The sequence below is a fragment of the Anguilla rostrata genome, chromosome 3 (assembly GCF_018555375.3).
Source record: "Anguilla rostrata isolate EN2019 chromosome 3, ASM1855537v3, whole genome shotgun sequence".
Taxonomy (NCBI): domain Eukaryota; kingdom Metazoa; phylum Chordata; class Actinopteri; order Anguilliformes; family Anguillidae; genus Anguilla; species Anguilla rostrata.
In genome coordinates, this window is record NC_057935.1 from 11404522 (window position 1) to 11421275 (window position 16754).

Below are 16754 nucleotides of genomic sequence, written 5' to 3' on the forward strand. Positions count from 1 at the left end.
GCTGTACCATCAACACTAGCCCAAAGAGCACTGCACCGATGCCTTCGAACCAGTGACTGTTTTACAGACTACAGGCCACAAAGTACTACAGGACAGCCGGGTTGCATTAATGGAGCCGACTGAAGACATGTCTCCAACCAATAGCATGTGGTTGCTGGTGCCATATTAGGAGCTTTTGCAGTGATAGCCTCCCATGGAACCCTGTCAAAAAAACCGCCCAGCCCTCTGTCAGGATGATGTCATCTTCAGAGTCCTGGGCATAGCTGGGTAGAGTGACGTAAACCCAAGTCTGCCATGTCTGTTCTATGGATCTGAGTGTATGAGTGAGGTCAGCACTTTCACTGACTGACGATACGTCTACAGTAGCCTTTTCACATTCTGTTCGGTTGGTGGACTTTCCAACAGCTCACTTGGTGTTCAACCTATGTACCTTTAAGCTCCATTGAAACCTTCTCTTCCTTTATCGGTCTTTGGCGATGATGTAATACATGTACGCCTCATTGCAGTCTTCCATTGTGCATGACCGAGTTCAGAGAAGCAACCACGTCCACATTCCCAAACCCATTTGTAACAATATCCAACCCTTCCTTATAATACTACATTCTCCACCAACCATGGAATCTAACAGCACTGTTCGATGCCTAAACTTGTATGTAGTCACTTATAATTCACTGTGGATGAGCCGAAATGTAAATGTAAATATAAGAATACTCTTCTACAACATGATCAAGATTTTAAAAAATCCCATTTTTGTACCCACACACAATGTTGCTTTGATCAGCTGCAGTGGAGTTTTATAAACTACATCCATTGAGAATAATTACAGTCTCCTACATGAGTGCAAATGTGAATGCACCTTGAGTATTTATTGGGCTATCCGGACTAACAAAGGAAGCAAACTGGCGGAAACAGCCAGGCGGCTTTCTCATCGGGCCTTTTCACGGGTGCGTACGCCACGGGGGTGTGTCCCGAATGTTAAACCTCCGCATCATGACAGAGATCGCGACCCTCAGATTTAGAAACGTCTGGTGCGTCACCTCTGACCGTTTCTGCGCGGCCGCCAACTTGTACGGTGTGACAGACGCACTCCCAGCACTCCGACTCATAATTTAACAGCCGCTGTACCGCGTGCTCCGGCCGTAAGACGAGGATTTGTCCATTTTGGTTCCGCGAGGGCTGTAATCCTCCGGCTTTCTGTGACATTGAAACCGGCCCTTCAGTGATTGTCACAAGAGTTCTCATGTCTTCTTACGGTAGGTAATGACTGGGATCAAAACCTGATGATGGCGTCTCTCCCCGCCAGCTCACCTCTAATCTTTGCACCACCTCCCGGACGTCCTCCGCCTGGGTCTCCGGCACGCTGACGGACACCGCCTCCCCCCGCTCGTAAAAGATGTCCAGGGAAGGCCCGCCCTTGGCCCCGCCCTCCAGAACCGCCTTCCAGCCGATCACGTCCCGGCAGCAGCAGTTGAACACCACCCGGCGCGTGCACCGCTCGATCAGCACCACCGACTCGGCGGACACGCCCAGCAGGCAGGGCAGCCGCTCGCTGCCGTCCCGCCCCCCCGCCGCCGTCACCGCCCACACCAGGGCCCCCGCGCTGTGGAGCTCCGCCCCCTTCGCCCCCTTCAGCTTGTCCTTGCGCTTGCTGCCCAGGGAGAGCAGCGGGAACTTGGTGGAGGAGTCGATGGGCGTGGTGGTGACGTAGTTCTCCGCCAGGTCCTTCAGGTACTCCTGCCGCGTGCGCGTGGCCATGGAGCGGAACTTCTCCGACTTCTCCGCCGCGTTCTCGGCGTTCACCGCCTTGGCCAGCAGGAAGTCCCGGAAGGCCGGGGACCGGGGGAAGCGCGCCCCCTTGGGGAACAGCGGCCCGAACAGCGGGATGTCCTTGGATCGCGTCACGGCCACCCTTGGAGACGGAAAAGAGGGAAAGTTACGGCGGGTGTCTCGTTGCAAGTCGGCGTTCAGTAGCACTCTCAGTTTAAGGCCTTCTGGGATTACAGAAAACGTTACACTAGTAACACATACACAATACTGTAAGGATGACAACATTATTTGTCTTGGCATGAAAAAAACGTTCATTCAATTCATTTAAGAACGAATCTAAAAGTAAGCAAAACCCATAGTATACAAACCCATTTACTTGCTTTTCAGTTTTCCCACTGCGTTCTACAATGTAACGCTCAAATTGCTAGATCCGTGCTGAGGTAGAAATGCTAGATTTACTTCTCACAAATTATGAAACAATTGCACTATAATTTTGCCAATATCAAGTTGGGCAGCCGCATGTATAAATATTAGTCATCAATGATAACGGCCCCTATGACTCAGTTAAGGCAGCTGTAGATATTAAGCCTGCTACCAGTGTGTATTGGATATTAACACTAATATGGTTACAATGCTTTATTTTTTTATTTTTTTATTTTCTTTTTGGATGCGCAAGTGTCTCACAGCCTCCATAAAAGCGATCTAAATCCATTTATAACAACGTTATTATATTATACAATTCTTTTTTTTCTTTTTTCAACAACGGAATCCGTTTATGGATCAGTGCATTCTTTCCAGCACCATGACTCACATATGCTGCATGAAAGCTGCCGCCCTATCGGAACGCACAAAGAGAGAAAGGCATCGCGGAGGCGTAGCGATACAGTCTTTTCCACGGAGCTCCATTCACCATTGGGTGCCTAAGCCCTAGATAATGAAGTGGCACCGCAGGATGTGCAGGGCAGGTGGTTTCGACCCTGGGTTCCCTCCCTTACCTGTAGTAGGTGTTCTCGGAGCAGGGCTGGTGGGCCTGGATGACGATGAAGACGTGCTGGAAGTGGGAACGGATGGCTTTGGGGGTGAAGGGCAAGGCTCCCGGCTCCTGGAAGACGATGGTCACGATGTCGTTGCCGATGTGCCTCTTCCTTAGCAACTGCGAGAGAGAGAGAGAGAGAGAGAGAGAGAGAGGGAAGGAGGGAGAGAGATAGAGGGAGGGGCACAGAGAGAGAATGGGGGTTATTGGATTCAGCAGTGATATTGTACTTTGGTGAATTATTTGGATTGAATTTTCTATTGAGGGCAATCAATGGACAACTGGGAAGTTACATAAGAAATTTTTAAAAATGAAACACCTATTGACTTGAGCAGCGACTAGTAATTTTTTCTTTTCTGCTCTGTATTTCGAAACAACTGACGTGCGTGCATTTCAAAATAAGAATTAATTAATCAAAATTTCAGTGATATGAACATCTTAAAATGAATTATCCATACATTAAAACCTATTCCCAAAAGTTTGACTTTCATGGAGGGCAAGAGCATCCAGGCTGCGGGTACAGAATTTGGGAAAATGTGCTGGTGTAAGCTAACATACCTGCTGTGTGTTGTTGGAAGTATACGGCAACATGGTGGACACGTGGAACATGATCTCGTAGTCCTGGTAACGCGTGTACAGGGAGTGGGTGCCGGTGGAGTCCGCTGCATAGAAGGAACATTAAGGACACAACATTCCACGTTTATTTGAGAGATCTTTGCAATGAACTCTGAGTACTGATAACAGCCATTCGCCATGACTTAACACTTAGCTTTATCTTTCAGCGCACATTTGGGCTGAACTTCGTAAATGTGTGCGAGACATCAACGTGCGAGATATAATTGTCAAGAGACCGGTGAAGATGAGGTTGTGGCTGGCAAGTTTGCATGTGAGGAGTGTCTGTTCGACTCTTGCACTGTCAGTGTATGTGTGTGTGGTGTTAGAGACTGTGGGTGTGTATGCGCAGGCGTCTGTGTGTGTGCACTTGTTTGTTTACACGAGCATGCAGGTGTGTGTGAGAGTGTGAATGTGTGCGTGTGCATGTATGTGCACGTGTCTGTGTGTGCGTGCTTGTTTGTTTCCACGAGCATGCACGTGTGTGTGAGAGTGTGAATGTGTGTGTGTGTCAGTTTGACATTTCCAAGCACGTGCATATGCATGTGAGAGTGTGTGTATGTGTGTGTGTGTTTGTTTGATCATTTCCAAGCACATGCGTATGCATGTGAGAGTGTGTGTGTGCGCGCGTGTGCATGCGCATGTGTACTCAGTGCGGGAGGTGTGCTGTGTACTGACTCTTGGTGTCCAGCTGCGCTCTGTACTTCTCGAAGCCCCGCAGGCGCACCCGCTCCCCCAGCAGGTCCAGGAACTCCTCGAAGGCCGGCCCCGCGCTCTCGTTGTTGTACATGTCCTCCTCTGAGCTCTGACTGGCCCGGCAGTACATCACTCCCACCTTCCGCTGGAAATTCAGCTGGGGGGGGGGGGCAGGGGGGGTGGGCAAGGGGGGATGGGTCGGAGGAAAGAGTTACGGCCGTTTCATCATCATTACAAGTTTGACCACAGCGTTGCTGTTCTGCTCGCCCCTGATAACATTTCACGAAAATCCCCACTTTGGTCGAAACAACATTATCCCTCCGACTCTATGATCCCTTCCTCTTAAATCCGCCTTTTCTGGTTCATTATTTTTGTCCTCTCATAGTCTGTTTTTACTATTTCACTTCATGCTCTGCTTGTTGTTTCGATCGTTCGTTTTGAAGCTGCGACTCCTTTACCTGTAATTGGTGTTATTGTCTTCTGCCGTAAAACGTCTCTGGGTGCTTTTGAAAAGCACTTAAAGCAAAATTTATGACATTATTATTGATCGCTATTGTTATATGGTCACTTGTCGGTGTTTTAGGGCCTCCGTCCGCACCCTGGGGGGGCGTAAGACTCACCCCCTGCTCGTCCAGCTTCAGCAGGGTGTCTCGGACCTTCGGGGAGGTGGAGGCCAGGCGGAGGCAGTGCAGGTTCAGCTCCGGGATGATGAACTCCAGCAGGCGTTTGGGGGAGAGGCCGCGGGGGGTGGCGTGGCGGGCCGCAGAGGGGACGGACTCCTCCAGGATGGAGCCCCTCAGGGTTTTCAGCTGGGGAGGGAAAAACAGCGGGGAGCTTGGGGGCTTGTCGTAAGTGACAGACGAGTGTTTGCTGAAAGTACACAGGAGTGCTTGTGTTCGTCGATATGTGTTAGCCAAACAAAAATGTGTCCCTGTGGGTGTGTGTCCGTGTGTGTGCGTGTGTTTGCGTGTGTGTATGTCTCTGTGTGTCTGTGTGTGTGTGTTTCTGTGTGTGTATGTGTGTGCACATGTCTGTGTGTGTTCATGTGTGTGTAGGTGTGTGTCCATATGTGTGTGTGTGTGTGTCTGTGTGTGTGCATGTTTCTGTGTGTGCATACGTCTGTGTGCACATGTCTGTGTGTGTCCGTGTATGTGTATGTGTGTGTCCGTGTGTGTTTGCGTGTGGGTGTGTGTGTGTGCGTGCGTCTGTGTGTGTGTGTGTGTGTGCGCTTGTGTGTCTGTCTGCAAAGTCACCTCTGTCGTGCGGAAGATGATCCTGTAGTTGTACTGGGCGCCGCTGGACCCCTCCTTCTCCTCCCGGCGGAAGCTGATGGCCACCGGCCCCAGACGGTCATCCACGCCGAAGAAGTTCTGGTGGTCTGAGTGACGGGGAGGGGGACACACGCAGGCAAACGTAAAATTACCGCTCTCTCAGTCTGCCTGTTCCCTCGCAAAACCAATCACAACGCACCGCGTCCTCAGGAGGAAGGTCAATGGGCGTATCAGAGCAGTCGCAATCTTCTCAGCGGGCAAGAGAGCAAGAGAGCGAGCCAAAATTCATTAAGACACCTGTCCCCCTTTTCCCAAGCAAATGAGCGCACAGACATCCGGTCGTCGGCTAAGTCGTTAGGTAACCCGTGACCTGGGGGGGGGGGGCTCACGGCGAGAGGGTTCCTCAGCCTTCTGCTGCATTAATTCGTCTCAACAACGCGGTGGCCGACCGAAGAGTTTCGCCCCCGTGATAGATGCGCTTGCCCTCCACCCAGTAGTACAGTGCGACCCCACGGTGTGGAGAAGGTTCAGAGGTGGGGAGTGCATGTGCTCCTGAGCGGGGGCTGCAGGTGGCATGGCAGCGACTCGAGAGGCGCAATTGGCGATTCCCAAATAATTTGGGCGAGAAAAAGTAGGAGATAGAAAACAAAACCATCCAATCACGCCAAAAGAGTTCTGGTTCCTCTCAGTGACAGTTTATCTATTGTGCTAGACCTAGTAAGAAGCACATGTTTAAACTAACTACTTGGATTATTTAATCAGTTCGTTAGTAACGGTTGAAAGTGATATGCCTTTCTCATTATTCCAACCTCTCAGGGCTTTTCATTGTAAATGAGTGGGTTTGAGCCGGTGGTTAACCCCCCTGTTCATGAAGACTTCAGACACAAAGTCCCAGAGAGCCTATCTGTGGGAGCCTCCCATGGTGAAGCCTGAATGATGACTGTGGACTCCATCTTGTCATACAGTACGATAATAGGTACAACTCCCATTTTCCCTCTGTGCTATGTAATAATGTCAGTAATGCCTGAATATTTGAACATTAATTGGACCTTCCTGTGCTTTTTCTCCCTTTCCTTTATGGCAGTAAAGCAAGGTTAATTCATCTGAATGTTAATCTGGCAAGATTATTTAATCAAATAAATGACTGGAAGAAAATTTTCTGCCCTCGTGTTTTATCGGCTAAATTTGAATCCAAGCACATACATAATCACCATGGATACAGCCTGTCAGGCCTTCAGTCAATATGTGCTCTCAACTGTAACTGCTAGTTTTCCTCTAGCTCTCTTCTCTTCTTTCTACACAGTCTGAGACGGGTACCGCGACAGACTGTGTAGAGACCAAAATATATTTTTTAAATGCCACTTGCAGTTACCACTTAAAGGCAAATACTGATTGAGTCCGGGGGTTGTATTAATCAAGCATCTCCATGTATGAGTGCAGATCAGTTTAGCCTTTTAGCTCATAAAGACTGGATATGGACCAGTGACATCTGATCATCCTAGATCAACAATCCAGCTTTGAGATGTTTGATTAATACTGGTCCAGGATTTAGTTTTTCCCCAGAGGATAGGTCTAAGCCAGTGGTCTCCAACCCTGGTCCTGGAGAGCTTATAGGAACTGCTGGTTTTCATAGTGACTCTGCACTTCATGAATCAATTAAAGCAGTTGATTACACAGTTAACTCAGCTCACCTGGTGTCTTGGGTCTCAATTGGGCGTTGATTTTAAGGTGAAAACAAAAACCCAGCAGGCCCTGTAGCTCTCCAGGACCACAGTTGGAGACCACTGGTCTAAGCTGTGCGTCAGCATAGGCCTGTTCTGAACGCTCCCCAATGCTAACCCCAGGCCTCACCTTTCATGTAGAAGTACTTGCGGTAGTAGTGGGCGCCCAGGTCTGCGTGCTCGATGAAGTAGTTGCTCTTGCCCTGCTGCTGGACGTGGCTCTCCCGGGGCTCCTCCAGCACGGACACGGCGTCGTTGGGGCTCTGCAGGCTCAGGTGCAGGCCGCCGGGGCCCCGGGGCCGGCCCAGCCCCGCCCGCTCCTCGCCCCCCACCTCGTTGCGGAAGTGCGGGCAGCTGAGCAGCAGGTCGTTGTCGTTGCCGTCGCCCTCGTCCAGCAGGGCCAGCGACTCACGCAGGGCCTCGGGGTCCTCGGCGCCGCCGCCGCCGACCCCCCCGCCGTGCGCGGGCGACGGGGACGCCGACTGGGTGGGGGGCCGCAGCTGGGAGGCCGCCGACGCCCCCGAGGTGATGTTCTTCTTCCGGCCGATGCTGTCGCGGTTGGAGGCGGCCTCCGTCAGGTCGAAGAGGATGCTCTGCACGTCGTAGTGGGCGAAGTTGCGCACCCACGACCCGCCCACCGGCTGCTCGGCGGGGACGGGCGGGGGGGCCTGGGGCGGGTTGGGCTTGGACTTCTTGCCCTGCGGCTCCGGCTTGGCGGGCTTGGCGGGCTTCGGGGAGTCGCCCGTGGGCGCGGACAGGGCGCGGAAGAAGCCGTCGGGCTCCGGCGCGGCCGTCTGCAGGCCCAGCAGGAGGAAGGGGTCTTTGAAGCGGAGCGCGGAGGGGCTGAGGGCGCCCTGGTCATCGCTGCTCGGGGCTCGAACCCGCGTCTGCCTCTCCAGGGACGACAGGCTGCCGTACTCCCTGTGCAGCACCAGCCCCGTGTCCCCCGCGGTCCCCGCGCCCCCCGCCCCCGCCTTGTCACCCCCCGCCCCGCCGGCCTTCCCCGCCGCCTTCCCCGAGGCGTCCAGGTCGCCCAGCGTCACGTCGCTGTTGCTCCTCTGCATGATGTGGCCCCGGCCCGCCGAGCGCAGGCTCAGCCCCGCCCGGCTGGGCGTCAGCCCCTCCCTCTCCCCGCCCTCCTCGTCCTTCCGGGGGGGCCACTCCGCCACCACCCGCGTCCGCAGCCCGCCGCCGTCCCGCTTGGGCTCGAAGGCCACGGCCGTCAGGGGGGGCCGCGGGCTCTGCCGGCGGAATTTGCGGATGAACAGGTCGTCCGACTGCATGGCTGGGGGCGTCTCAGCCACCGCCTGCCTTCCCTGCTGCCGGAATGTAGCGTCCTCCTCTCTCCCTCCCACGTCTCCTCCTCCTCTCCCCTGGGCTTGCCTTTACCCTCGCTCCCGGCCTGGAGGCCTCCACTGAAGGAGGACGGTGATGAGGAGCGTGCGGGAGGCTCAGGGGGCGGAAGGTCGGATCGGGGACCGCGAACGCACGTTAAACATGAGGTTTGGTCTCCGTCGACCGTCCTAAACTTCCCTCTGAAAGAACAGCTCAACCGAGCAGGCCTCGTGAAGACGGTCTGCAGCAACGAAGGACAGACCGTACCTTCCGATACGTGTGTACGTGTGTTTGTGTGTGTGTGTTTATTTCAGCGCCGCTTGATGGCTGGCGGTTAATGTTCCGAGAGGCTGCAATCTGGGAGCGCGGTCATTATGAGGCGAACAGCTCATCGCTTTTCCGGTTTCACGCATTCACATTTTAACCCAACGCCCACGAGCACCTGAGCAACAGCAGAGCAGGGGGCCGGTAACCCGAGGATCCCATCCAGGGCACCTGGAAGCCCGTCAGCAGCCCGGCATGGTTCCCTTTCCAGTTCGGCCCTTCTCAGTTTCCAACCGACGCATCAGCCGCAACAGGACCACGAGAGCTTTGGAAGAGCCGAAATGGCCGGTGGCCAATCCTAGGTGGCACCTTGAGCGATGGCTGTAATTTCACTAAAGGAAATGGGGTGTGGGGGGGGGAAGGGGAGGGGCGCAGACTCCCAGTTTCCCAGTTTGTTCTTCTTGAATTAGTATTCTCACAGTATCAGCTTCGCTGGCCCATTGTCTGACGATTTCCAGTTTTTGGGCACCACCTGCACAAAGAGAGAGGGAGGAACAATAAGTCAAATGTTAAATGTCAAAGTCATACAATGCCATACGAATGTTTTGTTTGCTCTGCGCTTTGGCTTCCCTGGGTGAAAATACGTGCCTTGGGTGGGTACCTATTTACAATGTACCGCTACATCCGGCTGCCTATGAACGCGGTATCAATCGAGCGAGAGCGAGCCGTGTTTTAAAGCACGTCTGGGCGCACAGCTGAAATGCACTTTGTTCGGTTTACTTATAAATATGGCAGACAGGATGGCGGACCCAGCGCCATTTTTAGTTTGGCAATGAGGGCACTGACAGATGACTACAAGCAGCACAAAGAGGCAGGAGGGAGGGGGAACAGATCCAAGGTGGAGACACATGACTCCATACTTTCCCGGTCCTGTGTCCATCCATTGGATTGTCATGCTGTTACTGGGTTCGTACATGTGGGTGGGTATATTTGTGTATGTAGGTGGGTCTGTGTGTGTGTGTGTGTGTGTGTGTATGTATGTGCAGATATGGATCTGTCGTTATGTGCATGTGTGTGTCTGCTTATCAGTCTGTGTATCCATGCAAATGTGTGTGTGAGTGTGTGTTGTATGTGTGTGTGTGTGTGTGTTGTATACATGTGTGCATGTGTGTGTCTGTGCAAGTGTGTGTGTGTGTGTGTATGTTTGTGTGTGTGTGTGTGTGTGTGTGTTACAGCGAGAGAAAGAGAGAGTGCGTGCTTTTAATTCACTTTCCAGAAATAGCCCAGGAGCCAGAGCTCAGCACACCACCTCCGCCCTACAGCCCATCACAATAGCGGGCAGAGGGGGGACCTTTTCCTGTGCTGAAACCAGCGCCGTCCAGCGAGGCAGAGGCCGAAGAGCAGAAATAATGACAGAAAAACACGGCCTTCCCACCTGCCAGCTGCTTCTCCCTCCATCCTTCCCCCCCCACCCTCTCCCTCCCTCCCTCCCTCCCTCCCCCTCTCTCCCTCTCTCTGTCTTGTGCCAGTTTCAAAACTTTCTCTTCAGAGAAGGCTGGAGGACAAAGCGCTACATCCAGATGGCCGACGCGCGACGCGGGCCGCCTCGCTCTCTCTCTCGGCCTGCGTAACCGCTCAGCTGTCCTACGGGAAACAGACACCCGCTGGGAGGTTCCTTTTCTCCCGTGCTGCAGTAAGCATCTAAAAAAAAAAAACTCCCATTCAGCACACGGACGCCTCCCCGTACCGAGACACATTTCAGGGGGCCGTGCCGTCGAAACCTTCAGCGGGATTAGCTCCCGCCGTCGTCACGCGCACACACATACACTTGTTTACAGTCTGTTCCGCTTTACATAATGCACCATTACTGAAAGCGCGAAACAGAATGAAGGTCAACGACCTAACAATGCGCTCCCGTGTACTTCACAGGACGCAGCGCTCCAGTGCCGGATGATCTTCAAAAGCTCACATTTGCCATCACTAGCCCGTATGAAAATCGAACGGCAGAAAACTCCCCCGTCTTACAGGGTGCTCGGTTCATCGTTTCACCGCGTATCCGTGTCGTTTCAGCGCGCCACTCATCCTCGGAAGCTACACTGGAAGGAATGTGCGTAGAAACGCGAAGACTCAGAGCCAATGAAAGAAAGATCTGTTCCAGTTTGAAAATATTTGCAGCGTCTCTCTGTGCGACGCAATCTGTCTGTCTTTATGACACAACTACGCATGTTCGTTTGGAGGTGTTCAAAATGGCGAAGCACGCGGTATGTAAAAAAAAAAGTTGTACTGGGTGAAAACAAAAGGAGAAATGTAATCTAAAGCGTCGCACATACAATTTTGGGTTTTATGGGAGATGGTGTCCTTTAAGGAATTACATTCATACCATCAGTGAACCGTGGGAGACGGAGCTGATAATGTGATAATTCATGTCCTGGGATTCTATTAGCCTTTCGGAGACAAATTTAGATTTTCCATAATCGGCTGGGACTTAACAAAGCCTTTGTCAAAAATAACGAGTGCACTCTGACCCTCCATGTTGAGCTAATCAGAGGAGAATGGTAGGAGAGGAATTTTTTCAACACACATTCAAAAAGAGACCCACATACTGTACCCTATGCTACAAACTGCATCTGCGAGCTTCGGGATGTATCAACAAGATCCTGTCAAAAACGCAGGAAAAAGGGGAAGCGTATATCACAAAAAAAAACTGAAATATTACTGATCGGGACAGCGTTTTAAAAGAAGTTTTGTCATCTTGGTTATGAGAGAGTGTGGTTTTACAGAGTAAGTTGTGTAACTCTGCCTAGTGCCCCGTCCCACCCCCCAGTGGGTGCTCTTGCCAACCTTAAGCTGTTCATGTTGCTGTTGTTTGCAGTAAATAGTCTAATCTAAAAATTAACTTAAGAAAATGTGTACAAAATTTTTAAAAAGCTAAATGGAATTCATGCCTTTGGTGCTTGTGTTTCTCTGTAGTATTTCTGGTCAGGGAGTGCAAAGCTAATACAAAAATATGTCATATTCTGCAGCGTGAGACACTGAACTTCAAAGATTTCATCCCACACAATCAGCCGACACCATTCCTGAGTGCAACACATTTTATTTCTACATTCATTTTTTTAATTCCCCTAATACATCTTCCTGTGTCATCTGACACCATCAAGCAATGAATTTTTCCTCATTTCCATTTTATGTGATAATCACTTGTTTTCACTTTTAATAAAATGATTATAGTGTTATCACAGCCACCTCTGTTCATTGCGGTCTTCCAAGCACTCTAAAGCTATTCTGTTGTGAGGAGCATTATATTAAGTATAATCTGATTAATTATGGCGGGTTACGGAAAGGCCTCAACAAGCCCGGCTGTGTAATTGGCGGGGTTTTTTTTACATGATGATATTTCACATTTTTATTAAGGGCAGAAAAACAATTTCCGCATTGTGCAGAGACAAGTGGATAGAAATTATTTTGTTTTTGAAACGGGAACTGATTATGCAACACAAAATTCTAAGGGTTGCTACTGACAATGTACTCTAAAAAAATAACAAGCCGTATTTATGAATCCACACATGTATCAGATCAGCTACACATATATTAGTGCCATTGGTAAGGCCCTGCTTTTATACAGTCTGATTCGGCAACCTGCAGTTCAGCTGAAATACACTATGCACCTCTATAATATTACGTATTTTTTCCAATATATAACGACCATAACAAGTCCGGCGCAATCCAAATACAAGGCTGCGGTTTTTACTGAATGCATGTAACTACCAGACTGCTAACTGGCCGAAGTCAGCTTTCAGTAAGCGTAATGGCCTCTCTGTATGTTTGGCTTGCTTGCAGCCTTAACAAAACCGCAGAATTAACGAGCTGATGTCAATCGCTCCACCACTCAGAAATGTACGGTTCACAATCCCCGAAATGAGGCAATGAGGTAAGACCAACCGTCTACGGGAAGGACAGTTATTATTGATTTATTTCCTTTTTTCATTTTTTTTTTTGCCTAATTTTCGTGCCCAATCGGACATGGCTACACAGGGACAGGAGCGTGTGCAGCTGTGCCAGATCTCTGCAGGCTGCTGTGCTCATGTGCGACCCAGCGTATGTCACAAACCATATCACAAAGGAGAGAAACCTGAACCTCTGTGAGGGTCTCAAACATCTATTTTCGGATAATGGTTGTGGGAGTTGTCTTTCATGCAGATTTGCTTGTGTCAAAAATGTTCAATTATGTTCTTTTTTCAACTATGTAAATGCCCGTGCCTCTTTGTTTTTTTTGTTTTATACATTTAAATAGATTGACCTGGAAATATACCATGTTTTTCATTTTTCTATGGATATTTTAGAAAACTGATGTTGTGAAAGATGTGATTGTTTAAATATTTTCCTTACATATACTGTAATTTAAACCACTGTGTATGCACTATAAGAAATATCCTGTTAGAAAATGGTGAACAGACCAACAGTAATGTTGCCAGTGAAAAACCATTAAAGGGAAAAACTGCATAAATCTACAAAAAAAAAAAAATTAAATAAATAAAACAGTTTTATGGGGTCCTGTAAAGGTTTACAAACATATTACTATAGCCTTTTCTGTGTGTGTGTGTGTGTGTGTGTAATTTTGGTAAGGTAATATTTAAGAAATCATGTCTATCATATTTGGCACACACAACAGTGTGCCTCTGTAGATGCACAAGATAATGACCAGTGCATTGCTAATAGCATTCCCAATACGCTCCAGTCCAGCTACTTCATCATTCTGTCTCCAGCGGTTTCAATTAAGCTCCAAAAAGTCATCAAAGAGGACAGTCAGTGTTAAACGCATTCAAAGGCATCACATAGACACTGGCTCTTTGTCTTACCACAGCCACGGAGATTCTGTCCTATTCAGTCTGGCATCCTGAATGGATGTATAGACAGGGCTTGCTGCTGCTTCCACCATGAAAAGGGTTTAACATTTGAATATGAGCAAAGATTCTTATTTCATCTTTGCAGAATAACTAATTAGTGGAGCCATTTTTGGAATTCTATTGTCGCCACATGTCTTCTGAACCTTAATTGCTAATTTGGAGGGAGAAATCTTGCACCCTTGGAGACAGACTTATTGACTTCATGGTGCGAAAGTCTGACTAGTCTCAAAATGATGTCTTATTCAATAACAATGATAAGGAATAGATCAGAAATAGAAACAGTAATCATTTATTGGAGAGGTAAAATGGCAGTAGTTCATGCATATAACTGTTTTGGGAGAGCCGTGGGGCTTGAAGAACATCCATGTCTTCAAAAATTTTAAAGGAACATAAAGTGTAAGGTTACAGAAATGCAGAAATGCTGGTAGAACGTAGCGCATCAATTTGCAGAGGATGCATGGTTCTATACTGTTTTTCAGGAAATGCTCGTAAAATATGCCCGCCTCTACACAAACCACCCCTCATTCCTGGAAATAAGACAGGTAATTTTACACCCTCCTATCATGGTAGTTATAGTATACTGTACACTAAAATTTTAATCCATTTCAGTGAGGATTTTTTTTTCCATTTTGTGAATTAAATATTAATTGCAGCTGCTTAACACTCGCAGTCCTCCAGATACATTTCCCTCAGTTCCCATTTTACTGGCTCCATTTATAGGTGTTTGCAGAGCCATGGACAGAATCCAGAAGACATTACTTTTCATTTGGGTGCTCCAGTCCACTCACAGCCAATGACGGACTCATCCAGTTCACCATACTCACGCCCTCCTGTCATCATCTCCGATACTGTAAATGATGTCATCAGTTCCTGCTTGCAGACACACAGGACCAGAACATGTACATGTTCTTCCATATATACTGTCTGTTGCATTTGTCGATTTTTATAAAATTTTTATTCTAATTCTAAAGTTAATTTTAAATACATGCTAGGGCTTTAGGATGCCAGGGCTTTTCCCCGTATTCGGTGTAAAGTGAATGTTATCTGCACTGTACTTGCAGCTCTGTAGCTCTCATAATAACTGATAATCTACCACAACAGCTGTACCTACTATAGTACTTACTGTGACTATGCCTAGGCATATTTATTTTGTCCACACTGCGTCTGCACCCACATACTAAATCTGTTCCCCGTGGCATCCCATTGAAAGTAATGGACATAACTGAAGAACAAGTGAAAATGTTGATTAACATTAGAGAAATTGTAGCCATTCTAATCGCAGCCTTTATAAATTGCATATCAGAATAAAGGGACAGAAAGGGAGTGTCATCCATCTGTTTGTGTCAAGGCTCTTAATTCCCACATTTTATTGAAATGAAAGGGGAGTAATACCCACTCCCCCCCCCCAGTCTGGTCTGGTCACTTGGATGTACCTGGTAGGCCTCTCCCATAGAGAGGACTCCTATTGAACAGCAGAGGAATCCAGAGCAGGACTTATTTAATGCTCAGGATAAAATATATGTATTTTTTCTCCAACATAAGGTTTTGTATTTTAAAAAAAGAACATTAACATTTTCATCTTTCTTATGTGACTCCTATTTTTTCCCAAAGACATTTTTATCTCTGTAAAATGAGGTAAAACAGGAATACTGACGATACGCTGCAAAGTGCGGTTGGCATTGCTATGCTTTAAATTCATTTCTGCCTCTACGCACCTGCAGTATATCTCAGAACAGACGTCTTCATAAAATTCAAATTCATTCTGTTTCATGCACGAGTGCGCTTCGGAAACAAATGATGGAGCAATAAAATACGTCCCATACATGCAATGACACACAGGGCCAGACACTGCAGAGAGACCAGGGAAAACCCCTTATAATTATTAGAAGCCATATTGACCCAAACGCGCTGTCATTGCTGATGACAGGACCCACGGCGCGTGCTGTAAAGGAAAGCCACGGCCTCATCTCTTACCTCGAGTCAACTTTCAGGCGGTCCTCTGAAATCTCCAGAGTGAAATTCCCCCGGCAAACCTGAGTGCACAGAGAAATCACAGGATCACCACCTCGAACGCTAACGCTCCCTCCACCTCAGAGAGAGAAGCGTCCGCGCATGAACAGGTTTGGAAAAAAGAAACAAAAAAAAAAGAAAAAGAAAAGAAAAACAGGTCAGTCTGTGGTCATGTACCGATATTTAGTTATCAAAAAAAAAAAAAAAAGAACAACAAAACCTATCCGATGTTTTCCCTCCTCTTTCAATCACGGGATTAAGTGAGGATTACGGGGGACATGCGGCCAAGAGATTAAGCTGCTTTCCAGGATCCCGGGCAGATTGGGAACATTAATTACAACCATTCAGTGGGCCCCTGCTCCTCACCACCTAACCAGATAACAGGCTATGACTCTGTCACTGTCACTGTGTACACTACCCTAATGGCCACTTCTTTGCATTACGGCTGCCTGAACCGGGTAAAATACATGTCAGAAATATATAACTCTAATATATGTAACTGAGATAACTCTAGATGCTAGTAAAAAAAATTATAAACCCTGCTATGGTATAAGGTGAATTATGCTGTTAATATTTGCGAAAGAAGATGCTTCTTTTAAAATGGTTAGTAATCCTCTGACATTTCACCGATGTCTAAAGGGTTAAAGTATTATGTACTTCACCCAGGTCTGACTGCTACATTGTTTTGCCAGCTGAAGAAGATCAGATGGCTCAAAACTCATTTGGATTACAATATAGTATATGTTGCCAGCCTTTGATTTTATGTTCATTGCCTGCTTGGCTCATTATTCAAGAATTCTATGTTATGCTCATTAGTAATTGCTTGTTTCACCATAAGCAGGTCGCTCACCTCCTCTACCAATGAGCTGTGTCCTTTTCCCAAGCAGCAAACGGCCCTCCGCCATTTTGAAAGCGCATAAGCCTCATGGTTTCAGCCTCAACTCTACCGAAGCTTCGCGGTGAGCACGCACGCCACTCGCATGGCAGTGCCTTCATGGCCGGTGGTTCTCTCCACACACACACTCTCTCTACTCCACCTGCTCCAGCTCCTCACGCAGCGCAACAGCCAGCCGGCCAGCCCCACACAGACACTTCAGCAGTGTTCCCCGGCTGATAAGGCCAAGCTACGCTCACATCTGTC

General features: G+C 48.6%; 1 protein-coding gene across 12 annotated transcripts in view; it reads right to left on the reverse strand.

The window, feature by feature from the left end:
- sipa1 (signal-induced proliferation-associated 1) overlaps positions 1–16754 on the reverse strand; it is a 49113-nt gene that overhangs the window by 14538 nt on the left and 17821 nt on the right. For 11 of the 12 annotated variants that reach the window (XR_010328863.1, XR_010328862.1, XR_010328861.1 and 8 more), the window contains exons 2-9: positions 15578–15636; positions 7231–9231; positions 5362–5486; positions 4729–4917; positions 4091–4265; positions 3359–3462; positions 2763–2920; positions 1309–1909 (exon numbers count right to left, since the gene is read on the reverse strand). Coding sequence is in view for 9 of the 12 variants with exons in the window: in XM_064326111.1 (XP_064182181.1) it covers positions 1309–1909; positions 2763–2920; positions 3359–3462; positions 4091–4265; positions 4729–4917; positions 5362–5486; positions 7231–8383 (2505 nt within the window). In the remaining 3 variants the exon portion in view is untranslated. Of the gene's footprint in view, positions 1–1308; positions 1910–2762; positions 2921–3358; positions 3463–4090; positions 4266–4728; positions 4918–5361; positions 5487–7230; positions 9232–15577; positions 15637–16463; positions 16663–16754 lie in introns of those variants that run through there. The other variant, XM_064326108.1, reaches the window with a different exon arrangement.